Here is a 24,959-nt window from a genome sequence, read left to right as displayed (position 1 = left end):
TAAAAGACCATCAGTAGGAAAGCAGCTACCGATTTTAAATACCAAAGTCATTCCTTTAGGAAAGACAGCAAAATCACTAACATGAAATGACAGGATGCATTTCTCTGGTCATTTGCAAACCTCTTAGATCATTAGAACTAGAGGAACTCCCCCACCTCTCACCCTTTACACATGGAAAATACTGATTTTTCAGGTTCAGTGTCTTTGGCACTACTGATTTAAATTCAGCCATCATTATGGTAAATATTTTTATTAGTTTTATCAGAAAAAAATTGTATTACAGAAAAATTCTGATGCATCATTTTATCAGATCCAGATATGATCATTTCTTCTAAAAAAACAATGAGGTTTATGAGGTTAGAATGGAAGACAATCAAAAAATAGATTTCAGTTTATATTTTACCTTTATCAAGCCCACCAGAGCACATCAATTCTTTTATGAGTATTACTTTAACATTATATAACAAGCCATTAATAGAAAACACAAACCAGAAACCTTATATCCTTAATCTTCAAGTCAATCACCAACTTTTCTTAGATTTCTGAAGACATGAAAATAAAAATCATTTCAAATAACAGCACTCAAATATGATGTTTGCAATGAGGTGCAGCAGTTAACTTTAAGCCTCATAGTTTCCAAATTTTAGCTGAAATAACTCTCATTAGTTTCTTAGATTTTATCAGTCTTGTTTGGGGGCTACTGTGCCTTATTGGGCCTAAATAGAGTACGATATTAAAATACGTTAATGATCTATACTGGGAATATGGCGTAAGTGGGTTTCTAACTCTTTAGGGACATGAGTAGAGAGAGAACACATCCCAGGAACACAGGTGAGTGCCCCTGGTTATTCCTGAGCTGGGAAGTTTCACACAATCATATTTTCTCTGAGGCCGAAGTCTGTGGCTTGATCTTTCTAGCAGCTTCCAGAACAGAAACTGGGTTTACTTTGTCTCCAAATTCTTTTTCTCGGTGCTCAAGAAGAATGCCCTGAAAGGAAACAAGAGAGAACATCAGTCCTCAGCCTGAGGCACTCATTGGTGAGACAGGCCCTGAGCGGCAGCTGTCCATCAAGCCGTGCACTTGGGCAGCAGGGAACAGAGATCTGAATCGGTCCTGGCTCTGCCCTTGTGGAGCCAGTCTTCTGGGGAAGGTCGGTCCTGTGCAACATCACAGAATGTGGACCGCACAAGCAGCACTCTGGGAGCAAGAAGTCAGGATGATTAGACAGGTAGGGGTTAGGAAAGCCTTCACAGGTGATGAAGCAGGAAGGGAAACAGGCTCTCTACAGGTAAAGGGAGGTAAAGAACATTCTGGGTGAGGAGAAGAGAATGAGCTCACACAGAAAAGCCTGCAGGTGTGGAGTGGAGCCCAGAGGTCAGACTTGGGCAGGCGTTGAATGACCACCTGACAAAGGGGGCCCTCTCTTTAGTTTTCCCAAGAAACTGGAGGCCACTCACTTCTGATACGGTGAAGCAAAACGCACCAAGACACAGCACACCCCAAAGCTCCCTAACGGGGCAAGAAAGATACAATAATGTGTTTGAGATCAGCATCAACGCATCCTTGTTAAAGAGTTCTTTGACCCATAGCATCTGGGAACTCATCTTAAATTAAAAAAATAAACATCTGTAAACATGTTCATTGTACTATTATTTATAAAGACTTTAAAAAAACAAGAAGTCCCACCACACTGTGGTGACCACAGGGAAGTAGATCAGGAAACTAGATTCACTTGCTCAATAAAGCAGTATGCAGACATCAAAAATACTAAGGAGGATGGGCCGGCCCCGTGGCTTAGCGGTTAAGTGCGTGCGCTCCGCTGCTGGCGGCCCGGGTTTGGATCCCGGGCGCGCACCGACACACCGCTTCTCCGGCCATGCTGAGGCCGCGTCCCACATACAGCAACTAGAAGGATGTGCAGCTACAACATACAACTATCTACTGGGGCTTTGGGGAAAAATAAATAAATAAATAAATAAAATCTTTAAAAAAAAATACTAAGGAGGAATATATAATAACATGGGGAAATATTCATGATATACTGTTAAATGAAAAAAGAACATCTAGTTTAATAAGATATCGTTTTCTAAAAACAAAACCAAAGGCCTCTCAGCTCGGCTCTGTTCTAATAGGTTGTCCGTGGTGGTTCAGATGACAGGATGGCTCTCTCCACCTTCTACTGTTTCATTTTCAAATTTTCCATGTTGAAAACATGCTTCTTCCTTAAAGTAAGTATGCTTTAAAGATTATTATTACAAAGGAAACCCCCACCGAGTGGCACCTGGCACAGAGGAACTGCAAAACCTCTGCTCTCAAGAAGCACGGAGCTTTCTGTGTTCCCTGAAGTGGAAGGTCCTGAAGCTCACCAGCTGGGTCAACCTTCCACCAGGAAGGGAGAAGGAAGGAGCTCCAGGGAGCACCAACAAAGTCAAACAACACACCTAGCAACAGCAGGAGCATGCCAGCCAGGCTTGGGAGCCCGTGAGCACCAGATGAGTCACTGCCAGGCAAGAGAAGGCTGGCCGCTGGGCCAGGCCCTGCCCTGGAGGCTGAGGGGAGGCCGAGGTAGGAAGGGGATGGAGTCCCAGAGTGCTGGGGTGGGAAGAGGCTGAGGGACCCTCTGAGGAGTGGCCTGCCCAAGGGCAGGGGCATCTGGAAGGGCTCTTTGGGAACCACCTCCGAAGAGAGGCTCTGGGCTGGGGAAGGGCAGAGACTCTGGGATAGGACAGATCTGAGTTCCTGAGTCTCATTTCCATTGTCTCATTCCATACACTTACTAGCAGTGTATCTTTGGCTGAGTTATTTCATAACTCGAGGCCCATTTCCTTATGTGTAGATGGGAATAGAAAGACCTAACATCCCAGACTGGTTATGAGGAAGACAAGAGATCATGTATACGAGCACCTGGAACAAGGCAGGTACTTGCTGGCAGCCATTATCACTAAGACATTTTGATATATTTACCAGCAAGTTAGCACAGAGGTTTATGTTCAATCACACACCAATTCATGCTAGATTCAAATACAGACAAGCAACAGCAGATACCAAGGTTTAAAAGGAAGAGGTTAGAAATAAAGCTGAAGATTGAAGGATTTCTATTCCCACTAGCTTTTATTCCTCCCAAATTGGGAAAAGTATGCAACGATCAATGTTAGTAGTGAGATCCATCAGTGCAGGCAACCCCGTCCTTTTACAGATGATGCCAGGCATTAATGTCATGCCCAAGGTTGGCAGAGATAGGCCTAGAAGTCAGGCCACCAGTCTCCAGGTCCTGCTGCCCTCCCCTCGAGCCTGCATCCACTTGACCCCATCCCTGCTCTGCGTCCACCCGGCACTGCCCTCCCGTGGAGGGTGTCGCCACGGCTCCAGGCCGCCCAGAGTCTGACATGGAGCATCCACCCACTTGCCTCCTGGGCCCACAGAGCCCTCACTTTTCCATGCCTTCCCCAAGAGCCCCCGTGCTGAGTCTGGATCCTCATAACCAGGGCCCAAATGGCCCGTCCACTGAGAGGGCTGCTACTTCTCCAGGGGTGGCCCTGACACCAGGGAAAAGGGAAACGCACCACCTCCCCCACTTGCCACTTCCCCTAACTGGGCCTGTTTGTATTGCTTCTTTCCTCTTCAAGTTTCTCTATTGTTCATCCTTGATGACCTGGGAACACTGTGAGGGAGTAAATTCTTGACACAACAAAAACTATGCTTTCGTTCGAGCACAGAAAAGTTTTTTTTTTTTTTGTGAGGAAGATCAGCCCTGAGCTAACATCTGTCAGCAATCCTCCTCTTTTTGCTGAGGAAGACTGGCCCTGGGCTAACATCCAGAGCACAGAAAACTTGAAATTAGAAAACCTGGGTTTGGGCCCCGCGGCGCCACTGATGAGCTGTGCTCCCTGGTGTCATCACTCACCTCCTCCGTCCCAAGTTACTCACCTGTAAAACTTTCAGGCTGTCTCATGACATTACGGTGATGAGTACAGAGACTCACGTGTGAGGTGCCAAGAGAGCACATCATGATAAATGAGAACAGATATGATAAACGATAATTCCCCTTCCTCATATTCCCTGGCTTTCTGGAAGGAAGACTGGGAGACTCCAAGTAGGGAAAGTCACCTCCCCATTGGGGTCTCGCACTCACAGATACAGACACCCACAGACCCACAAGCGAACACTAGGGATTCACCTGCTTTCCTGACCCCACCACAAAAACTCCCCCAAGGATGAAGCCTTCGCCTTCCAGGTTTCCAGAGAAGCCTCCACTCCAGGCCCGGAAGAAGTTGTACCAGACACCCAGGCGGACAAATCCCATAAACATCATCTTCCGCCTCTGGGGACCGTAGAATTTTTTCTGTAGGATTAAGAAAGACAGATCCCATATGAGTAGCCTGTATGCCTGCCTTCCCCAAGGAGGAAAGCTTCCCAATAGGGCATTCGTTCTTCAAGACCCAGAGCCTGCTGGCTCGTGTCCTTCCCCCGACCCAACACACACACAGCTCCACCCAAGAGCACTCCGCCAGCTTTCCAAACTCAAGGCAGGCCCAGTCTAGGGAGACAGATTCCCACCCTGACTCCAGCCTCTTGCTACGGATACACAGGGTTCTTGTGCTTGAAGGGCAATAACAGTCCTACATTCCGCAGAGATGAGAGTAGAGGGGAAAGAAATATGGCTGCAACGAATTAAGGGACAGGGGCTGAGAGGGGAACCCAGTGGGGTTTCAGGTACAGTCATCCCTCAATATCTGTGGGGGACTGAACTGGTTCCAGGACCCCAGAGGACACCAAAATCTGTGGATGCTCAAGTCCCTTATATAAAATGGCAGAGTATTTGCATGTAACCTACACACACCTCCCGTATACTTTAAATCATCTCTAGATTACTTACAATACCTAATACAATGTAAATGCTATGTAAATAGTTGTTATACTGTATCGTTTAGGGAATAATGACAAGAAAAAAGTTGTATGTTTTCAGTACAGATGCAACCATCACAGCCTTTCCATGCTCAGTTGGCTGAATCTGTGGATTGGAACCCGTGGATGCGGAGGGCTGACTGCATTTCCTAGGCTCCTGTTCCCAGTTCACAAGTCAGGAAAGGCTCAAGCGATCACTGAGAAAAGAGCTCGTAAGTGTTCAATCATGCTCTGCTCAGAGGGCTGGGAAAGCTCCTGCAAGTTCGGGCAGCTGAAAGGGAGGCCAGCCTCCAGCTCCAGGCAAGACACACCCTGGGCCACCGAACCCTCCACACCTGCAAGCAGTCCCCACCAGTCTGGCCCACAGGCTCACAGCACATGCACCTTCTCATCCAGGAAGATTTCTCCTTTGAAATAAGGCTGGAAGTCCTTCACTTCAGTCCCGATCTGCTCCTTCACTACTGCATAGAGGGGGACACCCAACTCGTCCAGCTTGGGCTTCAGGGAGGACAGGCCCGCAGCCTCCTGCAGAAGACAGGAAAGTTCAGGAGCATGAACTCTTATGGCTCTGCAGCCAACAACACCCTCTTTCCTACAGGTCCACAGCATGGCTGGCACTGTTTGCAGAAGAACAAAGGCAACAAAATACCAGAAACAGCTACAGCCTGTGTATCCCAGCACAAGACTGTCTTAGCTGGGTACTAGGTCTCAGGGTAGGATGTTAGCCCAGGTTCTTGTCTTCTCCACAGTGGGAAGGAGAGGCTAGACTCCTCTTATGGGTGTCCTACCCATGGCCTGGGGAGCACCCAATAACTATGAGATTGCACCCAAGCATGGTCTCCACTCCTAGCCACGACGCTTCTCTCTCAGTTCATCTCCCAGCCCCTCCCCTGCACTAGACCAAACCTGCACGGGGCCTCTCAGACAAGCTCCACCCAGGGCACGTGAACAGCGACTTCCACACCTTTGCTCGATTGGCTCCCCTGACTGCAGTTACCCTTTCTTCTTTCTCTAGCTCAAATCCTACCCTCTAGAAAGGGATCCCTGATCTAAAAAGTTCTCCCTGGCTAGTCCAGCCTGGAGTAAAGCCCTGATTCTCTGGCACATCCAATCCTTCCTGCTTGGGGACTTTTCCGATACTGACTGTGTGTTACCACTAAGTTGAGCATTGTCACTTAAGTTCCCAAATGTGTCTCAAAGTTAGAAACCATGTCTTCCATTTCTTGGATCCCTCAGTGCCCAGCACACAGCTGGACATAGAGAAGGCACTAGACACTAGGTGGAAGGATCTGAAGGAGAAGGTGGACAATGGGGAGAATGCAGCTGAGCTGACATGTACAGACACCCTTGACTCTCATGAACTGTATGCTGGATGCATAAATAAAACCTCAGGTGTCATGGTAAAGCTTTGATGTTAAGAACAAATTCCTTTTTCACATTTGGTGTCAGAATTAAAGAAATAGCAAGAAATCCTTTCAAATGCAGCCCATTCATGTCCAATACAAATACGTTGCTTTATGATGGCAACTACATTTAATTTTCCATTTATTTTCCAGAATAACAGCAACAACAACAAAAAGCAGAATTCATGACAACGCATTTATGAGGTGCTTCAGTGAGGGCAAACTTTGCTGTAGAGCAGAGAGGACTACAGGCCTGATGTGGTCAAACACGACCCGTGTGAGACGAAAGGCCCCACTTGCTCCTCCTGCACTCTGTACTCTGGGTGTGTCGCTGTACAGAGCCGTGAAGCGGAAACTTGAGTCACACATCTCCCCCATGGTGACTCGAAGTAACTCTGATTGCCGTCCAATCATCCTTCTAGAAACATAAGTTTCCACAAAACGCTCTGCCAGGACAGAGACCAGAGCACAGGAAACCAGGCTGTAATCACCGCAGTCGCTCTTGGAGACTTTTGGGTTTAACTGGACTTGAGAAATCAAGTCACAACAGGCTTCCACATGGGCATCTGGAGGGTCACAGATTTGGAATCAAAATCCCTGAGTTTAAATTTCATCTCTGGCAGTAGGCAGAATAATACCCTCTAAGGACGCCCACCTCCTAATCCCAGAAACCCACGGATATGTTTTGTTAGATGGCAAGGGGGAGTTAAGGCAGCAGATGAAATCTAGGCTGCTAATCAGCTGATCCTAAAGAAGATTACCCTGTATCATCTGGGTGGTCCCAATGTACAATCACAAGGGTCCTTAAGTGTGGAAGAGAAAAGCAGAAGAGTCAACGTCAGGGTGATGAGATGTGAGCAAGACTTGATTGGCCATTGCTGGCTTTAAAAATGGAGGAAGGGGCCACGAGCCAAGGAATGCAGATGGCCTTTAGACGCTGGAAAAGACATGGAAATTATCTATCCCTACAGACTGCAGAAGGACTGCAGCCCTGCTGACACCTTGATATTAGCCCAGTGAGACCCATTTCAGAATTTTGACGTCCAGAACTGTACGATAATAAATTTGTGTTGTTTAAAACTACTGTGTGATAATTTGTTAAGCAACATTAGGAAATTCATGCCCTTCCCCACAGCAGCGTGACTTTGTCACAACTTCCGTACTTCAGTTTCCTCCTCTGTCAAACAAGAACAGCAGCAAGATGTATTTTCCAGGGATGTGGTGGGGAACCAACGGGATACCAGGCATGAGCACGCCCTGAATGTGAAGGACAGCAGGGCATCACATAATGTAAGTGGACTCTTGTCCAGCCCAACCACACGAGCAGGTGAGGGACCTGCATGGCTGAAAGGAACTGCCTCAGGGTGACGGAGGACGACAACTTGGACAGGGCCAAGACCACCAGTTAAGAAGAAAGTTGTCTCACGAGCAGGAACATGATCATCCCCACTTCTCCCCCAGGCAAGGCAGTGCTCTCAGAGCCTGGGTCTTCTGCCACCGACCAACTGTATGACCACAGATAGGTCACCAAACCACTCTTGTCCTCGGTTTACCTATCAGTAAGGTGACAAGGCTGGACCCTGCCTTCCCTTGACAAGCTTCCTCACCTTCTGAACAGATGACGATGGCCTCCCTTTGAGGAGCCAACCTGGAGACTGCCTGGTGAGTGAGCCCCAAGGTGCACCAAACTCTCACGCCAACTGCACCCAAACTATCGGCATGACTGGAGTCCCACCGGCCTCCAGATCCAGTGCCGAGAGCACACAGTGGGCCACAGAGTGACCACACATAGACGTGCCGCTGTCAGCCACCCAGCAGGGACTCCAGGCAGGTTCCCCAAGAAGAGGCAGACAGGCAGGCCCATCCTAAAAGTGCGGCCCTTTGCCTCCTCATGTGCTGCGGCTGCACCACCGGCGAGGGCTGACCCCGCCTTCCAGTAACGAACCAGATGCCTCGCCTCAATGCACAAATCCCAGTGTTGAGCATCAGGACAGGAATTGGACCTGGTCCCCATCCTTGATTAAGGAAGGAAGACGGTCCAGGACACAGATAGTACCACAAGGGTGAGAGGCCTTGGGAGTACCAAAGGAAAGTCAAGTATGTTGCTAACCCCAGGATGTAGTGAATTGTTAAATGAACAGAAACAGAGAAGAAGTCAAAAGAAATACCTAAAGCAAATAAAAGAGGATGGGCTGTGTGGATCAATGGTTGCAGTGGGCCTCCCGGTCCTTGGTTCTGGCTGGAAATGCACTGGGCTCCATTTGCTAGGACCCTTCTCTCTGAACAGAGCTTCAAATGCACTCACCTCTCGACAGAGGAAACAGCCTGGCCTCCGCACAGCCATAATCACAGCTCCATTTTTTTCCCAGAGCTCCTTTGCTTTGAAAGTCCTTGGTTCTGTGGGGAAGAAAAGCAAATTCAGTATCATTTCCTCCCAGGCCAGCCCAGCCCAGCCCAGCCCAACCGCTAAGCAGCTCAGAAATGGCACCAGGCCTAGCCGAGGTCCTGGACAGGCATTTCACACGTGGGAAAAGCAAACAGGAAACCCAGACAGGGGATATCCGTCCTGCAGAGGGAAATTAACAGCATAAGGGTCCTGCTGTCTCCCTAAAGGCCTCACCCCCATCAAATCGATTTGCAAACTTGGAAAATCCCAAACTGGAACATTTCTGGAAAAATGGCAAATTCCTTTGCTGGTATTGATGGGCCTTGTAACAATCCTGTAGGGCAGATACATGGCCAAAACCTGAAAGAGATCTTGCACTTTGGCCAGGAAAACGCCAACTCTTTAAAAAGTATTCAAAGGACTTAAGTCAACAGAAATTGAAAAAAAAATTTTTTTTAACCGAAATATGTTAACTGCAATATTATCTATAGGGGAGGGTAGAAGATGCCCAACAAGGAAATGCTCTGGGGTAGCCCAGTACTGTAGTTCAAGCCAGCTCCATGGTCAGACTGAGTCTGCGTCAAGCTGTGTGACCTGGGCATGCCAGGTCTCCTTTTGGAACCTGAGTTTCCTCGTTTGTAAAGGCCGATGTCTGGCAGCTCCACTCTGGGCTGTAGGGAGTATGAAACGATGGATATGAAGTGCTCCCCATAGCGTTTGGTAACATAGAGTCAGGGATGGCTCAGTCAGTAAGAACCCTGATTACGTTAGCATTCCTCAGAGGAATCCACGTCCCTGTGGGATGTTATGTGATGAAAAGAGGGGAGGTCTGTAAACAAATGAGGTTGGGAAACCTTGGGTTGAATGCAGCTAAACAGGTCCCTCTGTCTGCAGGGCTTCTGAGTCCCTCGCTGGGGTGACTGACGTCCTAAATCTGCAGTCACAGTCCCTGCCTTCCCTTGACAAGCTTCTTCACCTTCTGAACAGATGACGATGGCCTCCCTTTGAGGAGCCAACCTGGAGACCGCCCAGTCAGTGAGCCCCAAGGTGCACCAAACTCTCAGGCCAACTGCACCCAAACCATCAGCATGACTGGAGTCCCACCGGGCTCCAGATCCAGTGCCAAGAGCACGCAGTGGGCCACAGAGCGACCACACACAGATGTGCTGCTGTCAGCCACCCAGCAGGGACTCCAGGCGGGCTCCCCAAGAAGAGGCAGGCAGACAGGCAGGCCCATCCTAAAAGTGCAGCCCTGTGCCTCCTCATGTGCTGTGGCTGCACCATGGGCGAGGGCTGACCCCGCCTTCCAGTAATGAACCAGACGCCTCATCTCAATGTGCAAATCCCGGTGCTGAGCGTCAGGACAGGAACTGGAGACACAGTGTTTCCCAAACTTATTTGACTTGGGAGCTCCTTTTTTTGAAGATCCAGGGTGCTCAGAATTCCTCAGAACACACTCTGGAAGGTTTAGTTTAGTAAATGGTGGTATAACATTACTAAATATTATGGAGCAATTATCGTTATAGTCAGAGAGACAACCACAGAAAGTGAAAAATGCTTTCGATAAGAAAAAGCTAAAATGTAAAATATCATTTATACCAAGATCACAGCTACATATTACTATGTGTACACAAGGAAAGGAATGTGCAAAAATAAAAATGATTAAAGGGCAATGGAATTATAGTAATTTAAGAAGTGTTATTACATTTTTCTTAACATTGTTATATTGTCTTTTCAATTAAAAAAAGAGATGGGCCGGCCCGGTGGCACAAGCGGTTAAGTGCACGCGCTCCGCTGTGGCGGCCCAGGGTTCGCCGGTTCGGATCCGGGGCACCACCGACGCACCACTTGTCAGGCCATGCTGTGGCGGCGTCCCACATAAAGCAGAGGAAGATGGGCACCGATGTTAGCTCAGGGCCAGTCTTCCTCAGCAAAAAAGAAGAGGATTGGCATTGGATGTTAGCTCAGGGCTGGTCTTCCTCACAAAAAAAAAAAAAAAAAAGAGAGAGAACGCTATTTTAAAAAGAAAAAAATAAGTAAGCCTGTGCCCTGGCGCCTTGGAAAAGCACTGGGACCAGTGGGGTCACTGCTCACCCTTCTCCAGTGTCTTCAGGTCTACATCCTCCAGATACTCCAGCGCTGCTTCCTGGGACTCAGGCAGGAACACGTCTGTGTTGGCCAGGAGCAGAGCCAAGGCAGCAGCCCCCAGAGCCCCCGCGCCAACGGACCACATCCCCACGGTGAAGAAACTTGGATCCTGCAGGAAAGACATTTCTGGAGACTAAGAGGAAAGAAGAAGACATTATTGCTTCCACGAGATAGCTGGAATCTGATCTCTGGGAAAGGCTCTGGCTGGGCAGCCAGGAGGCCAGAGGCAAGGGGAGGGGAGCGGTGTCGAAGACAGGACCGTGTTAAACACTTGCCCGCTGCCACTATAAGAGGTCGGGAACACAACAGACACAGGGAGGCTTGGCCCCAGAGCTCAGCAGTGAGTTGGGTGTGCTCACAGGGAAATGACAGCCCCCCCCCACCCCGATGCTTCTCCTGCTGTTCCCTCTCCCACGCCCAAGGCTGCGGGCCCCCCAGCTCTGAGGCACTCTTCCATGCTGCATCCCCTGGTGGCAGGCTCAGTCCCCTCCCATGATGCCTGCTTCCCTTCACGGTCCAGGTGTCTCAACTACCATCTCCCTGGGGAGGGGGCAGCTTTCTCTTCCGTGACCAGAGGATACTCAGAACACCAGTCCCACTGTTCTGTTACCCTATCCTTCCTCATTAGTCTGTGAATCCCTCAGGAACAGAGACTGCATCCTGCTCATCCAGCACCAGCTGGCGCCCAGCAGGGCCTCCTCACTCATGGTAGGCAGGCAATCTTGGTACACTGCTCCCCAGTGAGAATAGCTTTATTTTTCATTCATTACACAAGTAAACCAGGCTCATGGTGAAAACAAAACAAACAAAAAAACAAAAAAGAAGCAATACATAAAACTAGACTCAACAAGAAAGCAAATCTCTCGTAAATATCTACCAGCTATTAAATCACAAAGTTTAACAGAGCTGGCCACTACTAAACACCAGGGTCTAACCTTACATCTGTTTCCTGTGAACAGAACTAGAGGAATGCCTGTCAAATGAGTGGGAGTAGAGACTGGGAGAGCAGGCAATACGGCAGAAAGAGCACGGTGCTGGGGGTCTGCTGCAGAGGGGCTGGGCAAGAGCCGTCTGTAACCGATAGGGGGCTCGGCAATCGAAACGGAGTTCCAGGCAGGTCCTACAGACCCAGCCTTGCTCCCAGCTGGTGCCCAGGGGCCTCACTAGCCTTCCTCTGGTTGAGAAGCCTTGTGCTCCTGGGTGCGAGCTCCTGGAAGCAGCCCACCCCGTAACAGCCGCAGGAACCCCGCGCAGCCTTCCTTCTCCTGATAACCACTTACAGCACCCGTCTGTCCACTTCACTTGGCCCTCACCATCCTACGATCTGACTTATATTGGGCCTTCTTCCCTAAGTAGCAGCCTGATTCCATGTGCTGAGTTCACTGGGTATAGACCTGGGGTGTGTGTGTGTGTGTGTGTGTGTGTGTGTGTGTGTCCCACCTACCCTCATCCCACCTCAGCACGACATACCTCCCCCTTGCAGGACTTGGCTGGGGAGAGGATTTCTCCAAGGGACTAAGCAGAGGCCTGGACATCTGCATGTCACTGACAAGGGAGGGGCTGTGAGGGACCCACTGCCATGAGGTGGGGTTGGGAGGAACCTGGTGGTGATGACTTTGGGAAGAGAAGGGGAGGCCAGATTAGTGTTTCAGCCAGCCTGGGAAATTCAGATTTGAGTTAAGAAATAAAAGGGAACTTCCAGGCGCGGGTAGGGGGTAGGACGACCAAATGCAGACCGCATTTAAGAAAGAGGAATTTGGCATCTGTATACTAGGCGAGGAGAAAGAAGGGAGCCCACTGCGTGTGTTGGGGGAGGGGGTTACTATGGTATCTCTGACGTGCTGGGAGGGAAAAGCTTCTTATAAGCTCACTACTCACAAAGTGTCTCACGGATGGGCAACAGTGGTCTCATGCAGAAATGCAGAATCTCAAGCCTGACCTCAGAACTAAGCAATCATAAACTGCGTTTTAATCAGATCGGCAGGCAATGTAAACACACATTAAAGTTTGAGAAGCATTGTCTTAGAGGAAAGATCTCAGGATTTTGTGCTTGGTTGGTCATAAGCCACAGAAGCAGGCTGCCGTGGAGAGCTGGGCACGTCCCCTCCCTCATTGTGGGAGAGCAGCAATGGCGAGAGGCAGACCTGAACACCTGTCCACGCCTCTGCCTGGAATGTCCTACCTCGCTCATTCTACTCAAGACTCAGACACCTCTTCCAGAAGTCTTCCTGGAAGCTCTGCCTACCCCCACTCCCACCCCCAAGAGATGTTCATGCACCCTCACCTTGGTACTGTGCCTAGTGTGTACCCATTATCCTTCTGATGTGCTGGACACACTGACGTGGACCTATCCGCCAGTTCTCGCCCCTGACTCTGTTTGTCAGTTTATCTCTGAATCTCCCGTGCCCAGCACAGTGGTTACACGGTGGGCTCTCCGTAATGTGAATGATGAAGGTGACGACTTCTGGAGGATCACAGTGCTTGGGCCAAGCAGGAAAGAACCTTCCACAGGCCAGCTTCCAAGTCTTTTACGTGGCCAAGTGACACATTACTGGATTAAAGTTCACAGAACAATTAGGAGGAAAACCACAGCTCTCACCTACCTGCTGTAAACAGGAGACTCCCCAGAGCCTGGAAGTATTTCTGTACCTTTACACATTCCCAAAGTGTCCCTGGATTTCAGATGTGTGTATGATTCAGGAGCACGTGGCATGGCCTCTGATCACAGGTTTGATATCATTTCTGCGCCAGTACACAAAGGCCAGCTTATGTCCACCCTACAAATGGACCTGCTTCAGCTCCTGGGACACACGAGTGCACGTGTGTCCAGGGGGTCCCTGTGGAGTACAGTCAGCTCCACATCCTCTCAACACAGCACCGCTGTTCTTGGAGGAAAAGAGACTCCATCTCCCCACTGCCTGTCAACAGTCGTTCAGTGTGTTTGCTTGTGATATAAGGGAGCCAGACTCAACTAGACTCAACATTTATTTCCAAACATTTATTCAGCACTGACCTGTTCAATAAATGGACACTTGGGAGGACATAAAACTAAATGATACATAATGCTCAAGGAGATACAGGCCTAGTACACAGACAACAGAAATTCAAGTGGAAAGGTGAGGCAGCTTGGCCAAGGTATGAACATGGGGCTGTGGTGGTGCAGGGATGCGAGCCAGTTATATCTGGTCTAGGCAGCCATAGAAGTATCCAGAAGGAAGTGTCTTTGGAGCCGGCGTAGGACTTGGGGGCAGCATGGAGGAGCTAGGCCAGGCCTGGGCTGAATAGGCCAGCTGGGGGTGGAAGTCAGTGCTGAAGGCACTCCGAGAATGCAAACGTCCACATCCCAAACGCCCCCCACTCTCTACCTCAAGTTCAAGAGCTGGAGTACAAGACGTGGGCTTCAAACCCCCAGGTGCACCGTTTACCACCCCACCACACCTCTGACTGTGACCCAGAAAGTGTGAGCAGAGTCATCCCCTTGGGGAGCCTGGACCTCGTCCTCACACCCTGCAGCACGAGGATGTGATACAACATTAGCACTGGAGGTGAGAGTCAGGCCTCTCTGTGAACACATGCTCCCCCTGGGCCTCTAGCATCTGGCTCTTCTGCTGCTGGGAAGGAGTGAAAACTGACTTCTGGAAACATCTACAGAGTGTGCAGGCCCAGCCCCTCAGCCAAGCTTTCCCAAGCTACAAAGCAATTCCCATCCTGGCCCTTCTTGGAGCATGTGCCACACTGCAACTTGCTGCGCAGTGAGAGCTGACTCTGAATCCTCAATCACAGCCATTCCCACCCACAAAACAGGGGAGGGGGAGAGGGAGCCTTCACAGCTGAACGGAACGACGCATTTTCACATGGCCTCTAAGGCTACTAACTGGAGGGAGAGGGAAGCCAGTAAACCAGCATTTAGTTAGTGTCACGCCACACACTTGGCCTAATTTCTTTCACTCAGCAGTCTCATTATGCAGATATTATCCTGTTTTATCGCTGACAACACTGGAATTCAGAGAAGTTCAGTACCTTCTCCAGGGTCACAGAGCCAGCATCAGTACTACAACCTGGACCCAAATTCCCTAGGACTCCGAGGCCTGTAGTCTTTCTACTGTCACACCTTGCCTCCCCACGCATCCATTTGTGAGTTTCTGGAGGTCAAGTGGTATGATCCCTTTTGTCTTAAAGAGAATTAAAAAAGGCCAACTTATTTTTTCAGTCATCAAATATAGTCAAACCATGTTTATTCTAAAGGAAATTGACCATATGACAGTTGTCCCTTCTTTTTCTTCCCCTTTCTGTCTCCCTTCCGTTCAGAAAAGGGTCAGTTTCTCTGAAAGACAATAGCAAGGCTGTTTACAGAAGGGCCAGCCCCACCTGACACGGCTACAGCACTCAGTTCCCCACTGTGGGACGGATCTGACCCAGTCCTCTGCCTCAGAAGAGGGTGAAGCGTGATGAGACAACAAACACACGACAGCTGTGGCGGCTCAGAGTGGCAGCTCTGGTCTGGGAAGAGCATGGGGGTGGGGGGAGACCCAGCTGGGCTCCCTAGGCCATGCTCGGTGGATCCCTCCCCCAGCCTCGCGTCCCTCAACCTCAAAATGAGGCGCATGGACAAGGTGAATGCTAAGGCTCCTAAAGCACGCCAGCGACATCAGGTATCCGAACAGCTCACTTGGGAGTCTGCACACTCTCGCTTCCTCATCATTTCAATTTCCAGGGTTTCTTCCCTGGAAGAAACTGGAGCTCCACGAGACACCTCCCATCCCCCACACACGGCCCCTCATCCCCACCCTTCGGCAGCTCAAACCTGGGAAGAGGCACTCACCATCCAGAGCGTCCACGCTCCTGCTCCTGCTGACAACGAGGCTGGCCCAGAGGGAGCGAGGGAATCAGAAGGCAGGGGCGGGCTGGAGGTGGGGCTCTGGAGCCCCGCCCACGGCCCCACACTCTCACTCCATAGGCAGCACCAGGCCACCCAGAAACCCTGGGGCTCCTTCAGCTGCCAATAGTCAATCTCCAGAAGACATCAAAATGGAGAGCTGCCAAGGCCCCCTAGCCCTTCAAAGAGCTGAGCAAAGTTTGAGTCATCTGCAGTCATGCAGATTATAACATTTATCCAGTGCCAACAGACTCCCTCTTGCTATCCTGTGCAGACTAATGAAGCGAAGCACTTAACACAGCTCACGTGTCACACTCAAATTAAAGGAAGATGGCCTTCTCTCTGTGGCTGCTTGTGCAGCCTGCTCCCTTGTCCCATTCTTCACCCCACACGCAGGAAGTCAGCTGCCATCACTGAGGCCCCCACCTGCTGTCTATCCTTTACCTCCCCATGCCTTCTCTCCTTTTCCTGCCACATCAGTGGCTCCTCTCAACCACACTCCCTTCCTGGGCAACCTCACCTACTTCCAGTGCTTCACTCACCAGCTTGGTGTTGACATCCAGGTTCCCATTGCTCTTCCTGACTCAGAGTTCCACTGGAGGGTTCTGTAGGTGATCTCTCTCGCACCTTGTCCAAAACTGACCTACACTCAAGTCAGTTTCTCTTTGGAGTTCCCAAGCTCAGTGAACAACACAGCACCCAGCCAACTGCTCGAGCCAGAAACTGAGTCACATTTTTCTTTACTTTACTATCTTCTCCCTGACTGCCCACATCCCATCAGTCAGGAAGTTCTGTCCATCCTATGAAATATGTTTGCTACCCATCCTCCTCTCAACCTCACTGCTGCTGTCCACACCCAGGCCCCTATTACTTTGCATCTGCCCTGTTTCAGCAACCCCAGGACTGAGCCTGGCTTGGCTCTAGTCGGGTCCTCCACGGCTTATTCCCCACGCTGTCGCCTGAATGACTGTAACACACCCCGACCCGATCACATCCTCCCTTTGCTTTCAGACTTTCACTAACAATGAACTCCTCAGCACGTCGACAGGGCCCTTCACAGCTTAGCTCCGTCCACCATTCTGGCCTCGTTCCCTGCCGCTTCACCACCCTCGCTGGACCCTCCACCTGCAAGGCCTGTGACATGTTTGGTTGGGCCTCCGCACTGTTGCTCGTGTTGTTTCCTCTACCCAGAATGCCCGCCCCACCCATGCCAACTAGGTCAAGTCCCAGCACAAATAACATTTTCTCTCCAAAGCTTTTTCTGAAAGCCCCGACAGTTGACTGCTCCCTCACCTCTAATTATATAGCATGCGAGCATGTGCAAACACACACATACCTTTGCACCCTGCACAAGCAAATGGACTTAGTGTATTTTAGTTATTTACATGTCTGTCTACACAATATGGTGGAGCTATCTGAGGGCAGAGGCTGTCGTCTCATTCATCCCCGCATTTCTAGCACTTAATGTAACTGTGGGCCCTCCAGGACCAGTTCAACTGATCTCATCTTATCAACAGAGTAATTAAGAATGGTTTTTCAGGAAGAGACTCCTTGTCCAGTTCAGCCAGTTGAGACCACCAACCCATCAACTGGGCCTGCACAAAGGCTTGACAAGTGACTTTTTGATGTCAAGGAGCTAAGAACTCTACCCTCAGATCATGGTAATGCCACCATTTTGTGAATACGCTTCCTATGAAGAGGCATGAAGCTTGACTACGCTTGCGCAGATCATCAGTTACCTCTCTTCTCCTTATCTCCAATCATCTATTCCCACACTTCAGACCACCTTGCCTCCAACCCCATAAATATCCCTGAGTCCCCATTTTCGGGGAGGCGGCCCTGAGATTCATTTCCCACCTCCTCGCTTGGCCACCTTGTGATTAAGTCCTTTCTCTTTGCAAACTCGTCGTCTTGGTGACTGGCACGATGGTGCGGCAGGCAAAACGAACCTGGTTCAGTAACAGTAACACAAATCTTGGTAATCAGTAGGCTAATGTCTAATGTCTAATGAAAGGATCTGAATTCTACTCTGTAAACTCCACAGTGAGGCAGAGTTGGAACTAATTTGTAGCCATTCAATTTCAGCTCAGTGCAGAAGGTAACTGTGGACTGGTCTGGCTGGCCTGACCTTAAAGAAAACACTCACGCCTGGGGCTCAGGTGGCCTCAGGTTGGGTCCTAGCTCCACTGCTCCCTGGCAGGGCAATCTGACATAAGCTATGAAGATACTCTGGGCCTGGGTCTCCTCATCTGTACAGAAAGAGGAAGGAACTAGAAAATCTATGAGGCTGTCTCAGTTCTGACATCGAAAGACTCTGAAGTACCACGTGATTGCAACTCTGGGGTTCTGAGCTCCAGAAAGCCATAGGGGCATCTGCCACCACTGCTCTCCTGCTGGGTGTGCACATCTTACTCCCTGCTTCCCTAGGCCAAATTCCTGCCTGTTCAAGAAGCTGCCTCTGGTAGGAACTGATAAAGTCTTAATAAAACAAAATATCAGCACTAGGTGGGTTAATTCATGCCTGAAACAAGTAGAGACAGCATCATATTCTAAACAGTGAGGGTACACCTGCCCAGCCCAGCCCCACCCAGGGAATCCTCCCTCCTCAAAATGAGCTGGCTGGAGGCAGAGACAGGGAGGAAGGAAGAAATGGGTGCTGAGGGAGACAAAGCAAACTAAGAGTGCACATGGGCCTCCTTGCCTCTGACCCTCAGTGAACCCAGCTGGAAAGGATGCTTCATCTCCCTTCTCTGCTCTCTGTTCCCTCTCCCTCCCTCAGAGCTCTAGTTTAGTCCATCCTTCACTGAGTAAATGAGGAAACTAAGGCCCAGAGAAGGGGCCAGCTAGTCCAAGGTCACATGGGGGGGCTGGTCAGTGCCTGGCTGTGACTCAGGTCTGAGTGTCCCAACTCCCAGTCCATGGCTATTTATTCTGCATTGAACACTTCTGCAGAGGCTGGAACAGTGTGGGGGTCAGGGCTCAGGAAGCGGGCCCACAGGTGCTGAAGTCTGCTCCCTGGCCTGAAGAAGGCTGAGAGCAAAACTGTCCCTGGGCCGGCCCGGTGGCTTAGCGGTTAAGTGCGTGCGCTCTGCTACTGGTGGCCTGGGTTCGGATCCCGGGTGCGCACCGACGCACCGCTTCTCCAGCCATGCTGAGGCCACGTCCCACATACAGCAACTAGAAGGATGTGCAACTATGACATACAACTATCTACTCGGGCTTTGGGGAAAAAAAAAAAGGAGGAGGATTGGCAATAGATGTTAGCTTAGAGCCGGTCTTCCTCAGCAAAAAGAGAAGGATTAGCATGGATGTTATTTGCAAGCAGTTTATAATCCAAAGCCAAACGTTTTCTTAAGGTCACATTGCCCATCCTCAGCTGAGAAGCCACTCTGTACCTCTCCTCCCCACAGTAATAAGGTCTTGCCAATTCTGGGTGATAAAGAAACAGGCTTGAAAATGCCAGTTTAGCAGCCTGGTGACACAGACACCCAGGACCCCTCGAGCTCCCACCCACCCTCGTCCTCAAGGACCATGTAGCGGCCATCTGCAGTGAGCTCTCACCTCCCTGCGTCAGTCTCTGACTTCCTGCTCTGCTCCTCGGGGAGACTGTCCACCTGGCTCCGGTCCTGCCGTCCTCTTAGGTGCCAAACTCACAAAGTTCTGAACAGATGCTGAAAGCAGAACAACAGGACATAATCAGCTACAGGGAAACCTGGAGACACTGCCAAGGGTGAGGAATGTGGGGCTGGGAGAGGTCCTTTCCTCTGATCTGTTATCAAGAAGCTACACAGCACCCCCAAATGTCTGGCCGTTCTGCCCCTCACCAGCACAGCCTCCTATCTGGGCTCAGAACACCTACCTTATCAAGTTACACAGGTGTGCATGGGAAGGCAAGGGCGATACCACAAAGGACACTGGGCTTCAGGACAAAAATCCTGTGTTCTCGTTCTTTGACTCTGAGAGGTCACCTCATCCCTCCGAACCTCAGTGTCTCCTTCTTAAAAACAAGAGCACTTTGAAGGGTTGTCAGGAAGAATGTATGAGAAGAGCAACGCGAAATGCAGTAAAGCACTACAGAATTGTAAGGAGGCATTATCTTTCTCTTCCCTGGGGGGCTCACTCATTCTCAATGAGGGCAGGACATCTGACGGACAGACACGAAACACTGAACTTCTCCAACTGTGTCACCGCAGGCCTGCCTCCTGGGTGGTTCTAGGTCTGCAGGGAACCCTGGCTTGTCTCAGGCCCCTCTGGCCTAACTGCCCACTCCACGATGCATAATCCATGCTGCCCCTTCTGCAGCCAGCCAACACTGCCTTCTGCACCAGCAGTACCAGAGAAGGCAAAAGGCACTGCCCAGCTGTAACCTTCTTGTGTCAGAGGCCACTGAGCCCAGAGGTGAGGCTGGTTCCTCAAAGTGCCTCCAGACAGTTCTTGCCACACAAGCCTCAGACTTGACGTGTCTCTCTGCTCGACATTTCACAAAGAGGCAAGTACCGAGCTGGCAGGAGAGCTGCCTTATTTCTGGGATACTGACAGAGACTGGGGCTTCGAGCCCCAGAACTCCAGTCCTCACCGAACTTTCCGGGCACCATTTAAGTGACATAAGCAGATAAGACAATCATCATAAACATCTTCTGAACCCCTCAGGAACAATGCATCAGATCTCAACTCAGTAGCATGTCCTTATAAAGGCGGGTGATTGGGAGGGGCCACACCAAGAATAATTAAAATCGAATTCAAATTACTACAAGCTGTAAGAATCTGGACATGGCACTGTTTTTGTGTCAGTAAAACAAGAATGATTCCGGAATTACCTTATACGGAGCTGTAAGAATCAAAGGATTAAATGTACAGGTGGTGCTTTGTAAGCTACCTTACAAAGGGTGACATAGACGTGAGGTATAATTCTTATTCATTTTTGTATTAGTCAACGACCGCCCCTAAACTGTGTGTTTGTACACGAAATGGGGGTTCTGATGACAGGGTGTATTCCATGGGGTCAGGGTCTGCGGAGCAGGGGCATCCAAGACTATACAAGCTGGCTCCCAGACAAGCTTTTCAAATAAATCCTAAGCAATTATTTTCTTTTTTTAATCATCTGCCAAGCTCAAAGGAAAATATATTAAAATAAAAAAAGAAAAACTAAATTGAGGTCTAGGTAATTGAGCTGTGGAAACAGCGTGGTGTGGTAAGGAAGAGAGGCCTGCGTCAGTGGGACTCCCTGCCCGGCGTCTGGACTCCCCGTGAGCTGCTCCCCCAGCCCTCGTCTGGGGGGCCTTAGCCATCTTCCCACCTCCTTCACCTCCGGCCTCTGCAACGACCTCGAGCACAGACTGTCTGATCACTGCCTTGTTGGTCTTTTCCTTCCTAGACTTCCGCTCAGTGTTTTACAATGTACAGCTGGGCTCTTGCCAATTTTGTCCCGAGCCTGTACCCTTCGTGGGAACAGAGGCGAACAGGTGCCTCTGAGATTCCGCGGCCGCATAAAACACACGACCCTCTGCCAGCACAGGGCCGAGAACGGGACCCTCCACCCGCTCCCCTGCACCCGTCCCCCCGGCGCCCCGCGGCCCCGCGCACGGACGCCAGGGCAGGGTCCTCGGTCCCGGTGGACGAGGCCACCGGCCTCTCCAGCGCCGGGGGGTTGGGGCGGGGAGGCCGTCAGACCAGCGCGAGCCCGCCCGGGCCTGCGACCCCACGCCGGGTTTTCCCGCGGACCGCGCCGGGCCGGGGGGCGGGGCGGCGTCCTGAGGGCGGGGCCGCCATGGCCGCAGGTGCAGGTGCACGTGCAGCCGGCTCCGGCCCCGCGCGAGGGCCGGACTCACGCGCAGGCCTCCGGGCCGCCCGCGGCTGCCCCGCCTCAGCGCCTCACCTGCCCAGGCGGCCGTCACGCGCCTCGCCCCGCCCGCCGCCTCCTCTCACGCCGACGCCCGGGGCTGCCGGGCCGGGCCCTCCCGCCGCGCCTGCGCCATGCCCGCCCCGCCCCGCGGGAGGAGGCCGGCCTGTGCGCCCGCGGCTCTCGGTCCGGCCGCGGGCCCGTTCTCGCCGCTCTGGCTGCGGTCGGCCTTCGCGAGTCGTGGCTCTAGACTGCTGACTCATTCAGGGGGCGCTCCCTGCAGCACAGGGAGGCTCTGGATGCCCTAAGTGGATCTGGACGCACCTGTCCTGTGGCCGAAGGCGGTCACTTTTCAGCCCTCAGCGAGTTTTTGAGCAGTTTTCCTGATGGCTTTGTTTTATTTCGCGTAGAGAGGGGGAATCTTTAGGACCGACGCAGTCCGATGAGTGTCTCTTCAAGCTTTAGGAACAAATTCAGAATTGCCAGCCTCTGACCCCACCCCCCATTCTCTTTCACCCCAAAATGCTGGCCACTGGACAAAGGGTGGTAAGTGGCGGCCGGAGCGCTGCTCCTGGAATGTTGCCTGACTTCACAGATTCAGAGTAAAGCTGGGTCTCGTTTGACCCACACTCATTCATCCATTCATTAGTCGTTCATTTACTCATATATTAAGTGTCCACACTTTTATAAAAATAGGCGATTGGGAGAACAGCTTTTCAGAGGTAGGAAGAACTGATTCACAATACAACACTTAAAATTATCACTGGAACACAGTCTGATCAGTCACAGGGCAGCGTGCAATGAAGCAGCAAAGCAGGGCAGACATGCCCACTGGTCAGTGGTGGCCTCTGCCTGTAGTGCCCTTCCCCCACCCCCTGAGAATGGCCTAGTGGTGGAAGTCCAAAGGCTTCCCTGATTCACCTTCACTCAGACTCCAGTCTCCTTGTAAATTTATGGACCTGGACAGGAGGTCTCTGCGCCACCCGACTGTGAGTTCCTTTGCTTCCCCTCTGGGTCTACAGAGCCTGGCGCAGGGCCAGTGCAGAGATGTCCTTGGGAAGTGTTGTGAAAGAGAGCGTGGATCAAGATTGGGGGTGAGAGGATCAGTTTGGGTGATCATGCAGGCTTCTTGCAGGAGTAGGTATTGATTCAAAGGCCCCAACATATTTGGTATAATTTGGTACCATGTGGGTGTAGTCACAGGAAGGCAGTTTACTCCCAGAGGAGCTTTCTTACCCCAGCCTCATTGGTCGTTCCTCTGAGAAGGGGAGGGGGACAAGGTTCATTCTCTCCATCCTGAAATAGGATGTTTGGTCAACAGTGAGGAATGTTGCAGAGGAAAAAGGCCACTTAGAACAAAACAGGCAGCCATTTCCTTTGGGTATGTGTCCCCAGAGACTGACCATTAATGACAGAACCATTCAGGGGTCAGGGGTAGCAGAATCCTCGGGTGGGAGGCTCCCTGAGGATTCAACTGTGGTATAATTACCAAATGCAAAAAGCCATGATTATGTTTACACTTCTGTAACATTCCAAAGCTCTGGACTTCAGAAGCCAGGCTAGATCTGATAGCTAATTAACAACCTCCTCACCCTGCCAATGTGTCCAAGGAGGCACAGGCTGAACTCATTAAAAAGCAGTCATTAGCCCGGAGGAGTAAGTTATGGGCAAGTAGGCACAGGAAAACTCACTCACAAAGCTCAAGGATTAAAAACAAAAACACCAATCTGCCAAGTTTTAAAGAGAAAAGTCATTCTAGTGTTGTAAAGACCACAGAATAACCTAGATTTTGAATTTAAGGGGGTAGAAATTAAGGTTGACTAGGAGCCTTGTGACAACTTAGACACCTTGCATATGTCACCCACTTGACAGGAGCTGGGAAACTTTTGTGTCCTTCGCAAATCTCATAGGGCAGGCAGAAAACATGGCTGGCAGGAGGCAGGTGTGGGTAAGACGTGGGATTCTTTCATGTCACAGCCACATCTAGATAACAGCTTCATCTGCTCCCTCAGCCGTGATCCATGCCAGCTTACAAACATGATCTTTTAAGCTGATGGTCTTGCAGTGTCTGGGTTCAGTGGGAACAGTTAAAGAAACAGCTAGCAATGAACTGAAAATCAACTAAAAATGGGCGCCTGACGTTGTCGTCTCAGGCCTAGATTCCCATCTTACACGTATGAGAAAGTCAGATCAAGATGCAGAAATATGTGTGTGGCACAAAAATAGATGTGCACACATTACCTCCAAATATCTTCCTGCTTGCCAATATCCCTGAATTCCACTCTTTCTTATTTTTCAAAAGTGTGTAAAGAGGCTTTACTTCCGCAGTGTGCCTCAGAGCAAAGCCTTTAGGATCTTCTTTCTGGAGCCCTCAATAGACAGGACCAGTGGTTCACCATTTGCATCAATGACTGACTGGGGGCTGGATGGCGGGGTTGTTCTGTCCCCAAGTTGGAGAGGGGGGCTGCCTCGAGCATCCTCGCTTGCTCTATCCATTAATATTTACTGAGCCTTGTTCGGTTGGGAAGCTTTGATTTGTAAGTAAGAGAAAACCCAACTCAAACTGCCTTGAGGTGATCTTGTGGTTCAATAATGTCATCAACGGGTGGGGACTAGGAAGTGGAGAGTCTAGCCCAGCAGCTTGACTCTGCCGTCCCTGTCCCTGTGGACACACAGTGTGTGTACCTGTGTGTGTGCAGATGGGACACCCATGCTGCCAGGCCTCTGTACCCACCCACAGCTCCACCTGCAGGCCTGTGTGGGACCCCCCAGGGACCACTCATATACAACACGTGCACCCCCAGGGGGACACAGTGAGACCACACTTGTTCTGTCATTGTTCTGGACACACTGACACACACCGTGTAGAAAGAGCTTGACGTGTGGATGGAGGATGATAGGAGCACCCACAAGAAAAGTGACACCTCCAGAGAATCACACACAGCCACCCTCAGACATACAGCCAACCCAAGTGTACAACTACACCAGTCACACAGACACAACTACCACAGACTGGTACACAGCTTCACTCAGGTCACCACACACAGACAGATGCACACAGCCAACCCAGGCACATGTACAACCCAGGCACACATACATAGCCACCACACTGACACAACAGACGTTCAGCCACTACAAGCAGGCAGACACACATACACACAGCCTCCTCAGACTTATACACATGGGCATACAGACAAACAGACACACACACAACCACCATACACAGCCACCCCAGGCAGACATGCACACCCATAACCATAGGTGGAGACACACGCGTGCACACACACACACCAGTCACTCCCACTAGACAGACACACACATACAACAACAACAAAAAATAATGTCATCAGCGATCCAGGTTCTTTTGCTTCTCTGCTCTGTTATCTGTGTGTTGGCTGGTT

General features: G+C 50.6%; 1 protein-coding gene across 6 annotated transcripts; it reads right to left on the bottom strand.

Annotated features, from left to right (window-relative positions):
* Window positions 1-223: 223 nt before the first annotated feature.
* Window positions 224-21,662, bottom strand: PRXL2A (peroxiredoxin like 2A). Of its 6 annotated transcripts, none has more exons than XM_058542778.1 (7): window positions 21,595-21,662; window positions 19,281-19,390; window positions 10,790-10,976; window positions 8,615-8,706; window positions 5,291-5,431; window positions 4,179-4,343; window positions 224-988 (listed from the first exon to the last, which is right to left on the bottom strand). In XM_058542778.1, exons 3-7 carry the CDS (start codon window positions 10,965-10,967, stop codon window positions 875-877), a joined length of 690 nt encoding a protein of 229 aa, XP_058398761.1. In that variant the 5' UTR covers window positions 10,968-10,976; window positions 19,281-19,390; window positions 21,595-21,662; the 3' UTR covers window positions 224-874. The 6 variants fall into 6 exon arrangements, with proteins under 6 accessions (XP_058398761.1, XP_058398762.1, XP_058398764.1 ...); XM_058542779.1 differs by lacking the exon at window positions 21,595-21,662 and adding an exon at window positions 21,016-21,181; XM_058542781.1 differs by lacking the exon at window positions 21,595-21,662 and adding an exon at window positions 21,025-21,181.
* Window positions 21,663-24,959: the final 3,297 nt, after the last annotated feature.

This window comes from Diceros bicornis, chromosome 6 (assembly GCF_020826845.1).
Source record: "Diceros bicornis minor isolate mBicDic1 chromosome 6, mDicBic1.mat.cur, whole genome shotgun sequence".
Lineage (NCBI taxonomy): Eukaryota > Metazoa > Chordata > Mammalia > Perissodactyla > Rhinocerotidae > Diceros > Diceros bicornis.
Note: the sequence above shows the minus strand (reverse complement) of the source record. Positions and strands in the feature narration are given on the sequence as shown.

Coding starts and splice junctions, on each gene's coding strand:
- PRXL2A (XM_058542778.1), bottom strand. CDS start 10,967: ATGTCTTTCCTGCAGGATCCAAGTTTCTTCACCGTGGGGATGTGGTCC. Junction 8,707..10,789: donor CCTGAAGACACTGGAGAAGG/GTGAGCAGTGAC, acceptor TCTTCCCCACAG/AACCAAGGACTTTCAAAGCA. Junction 4,344..5,290: donor AAATCTTCCTGGATGAGAAG/GTGCATGTGCTG, acceptor TTAATCCTACAG/AAAAAATTCTACGGTCCCCA.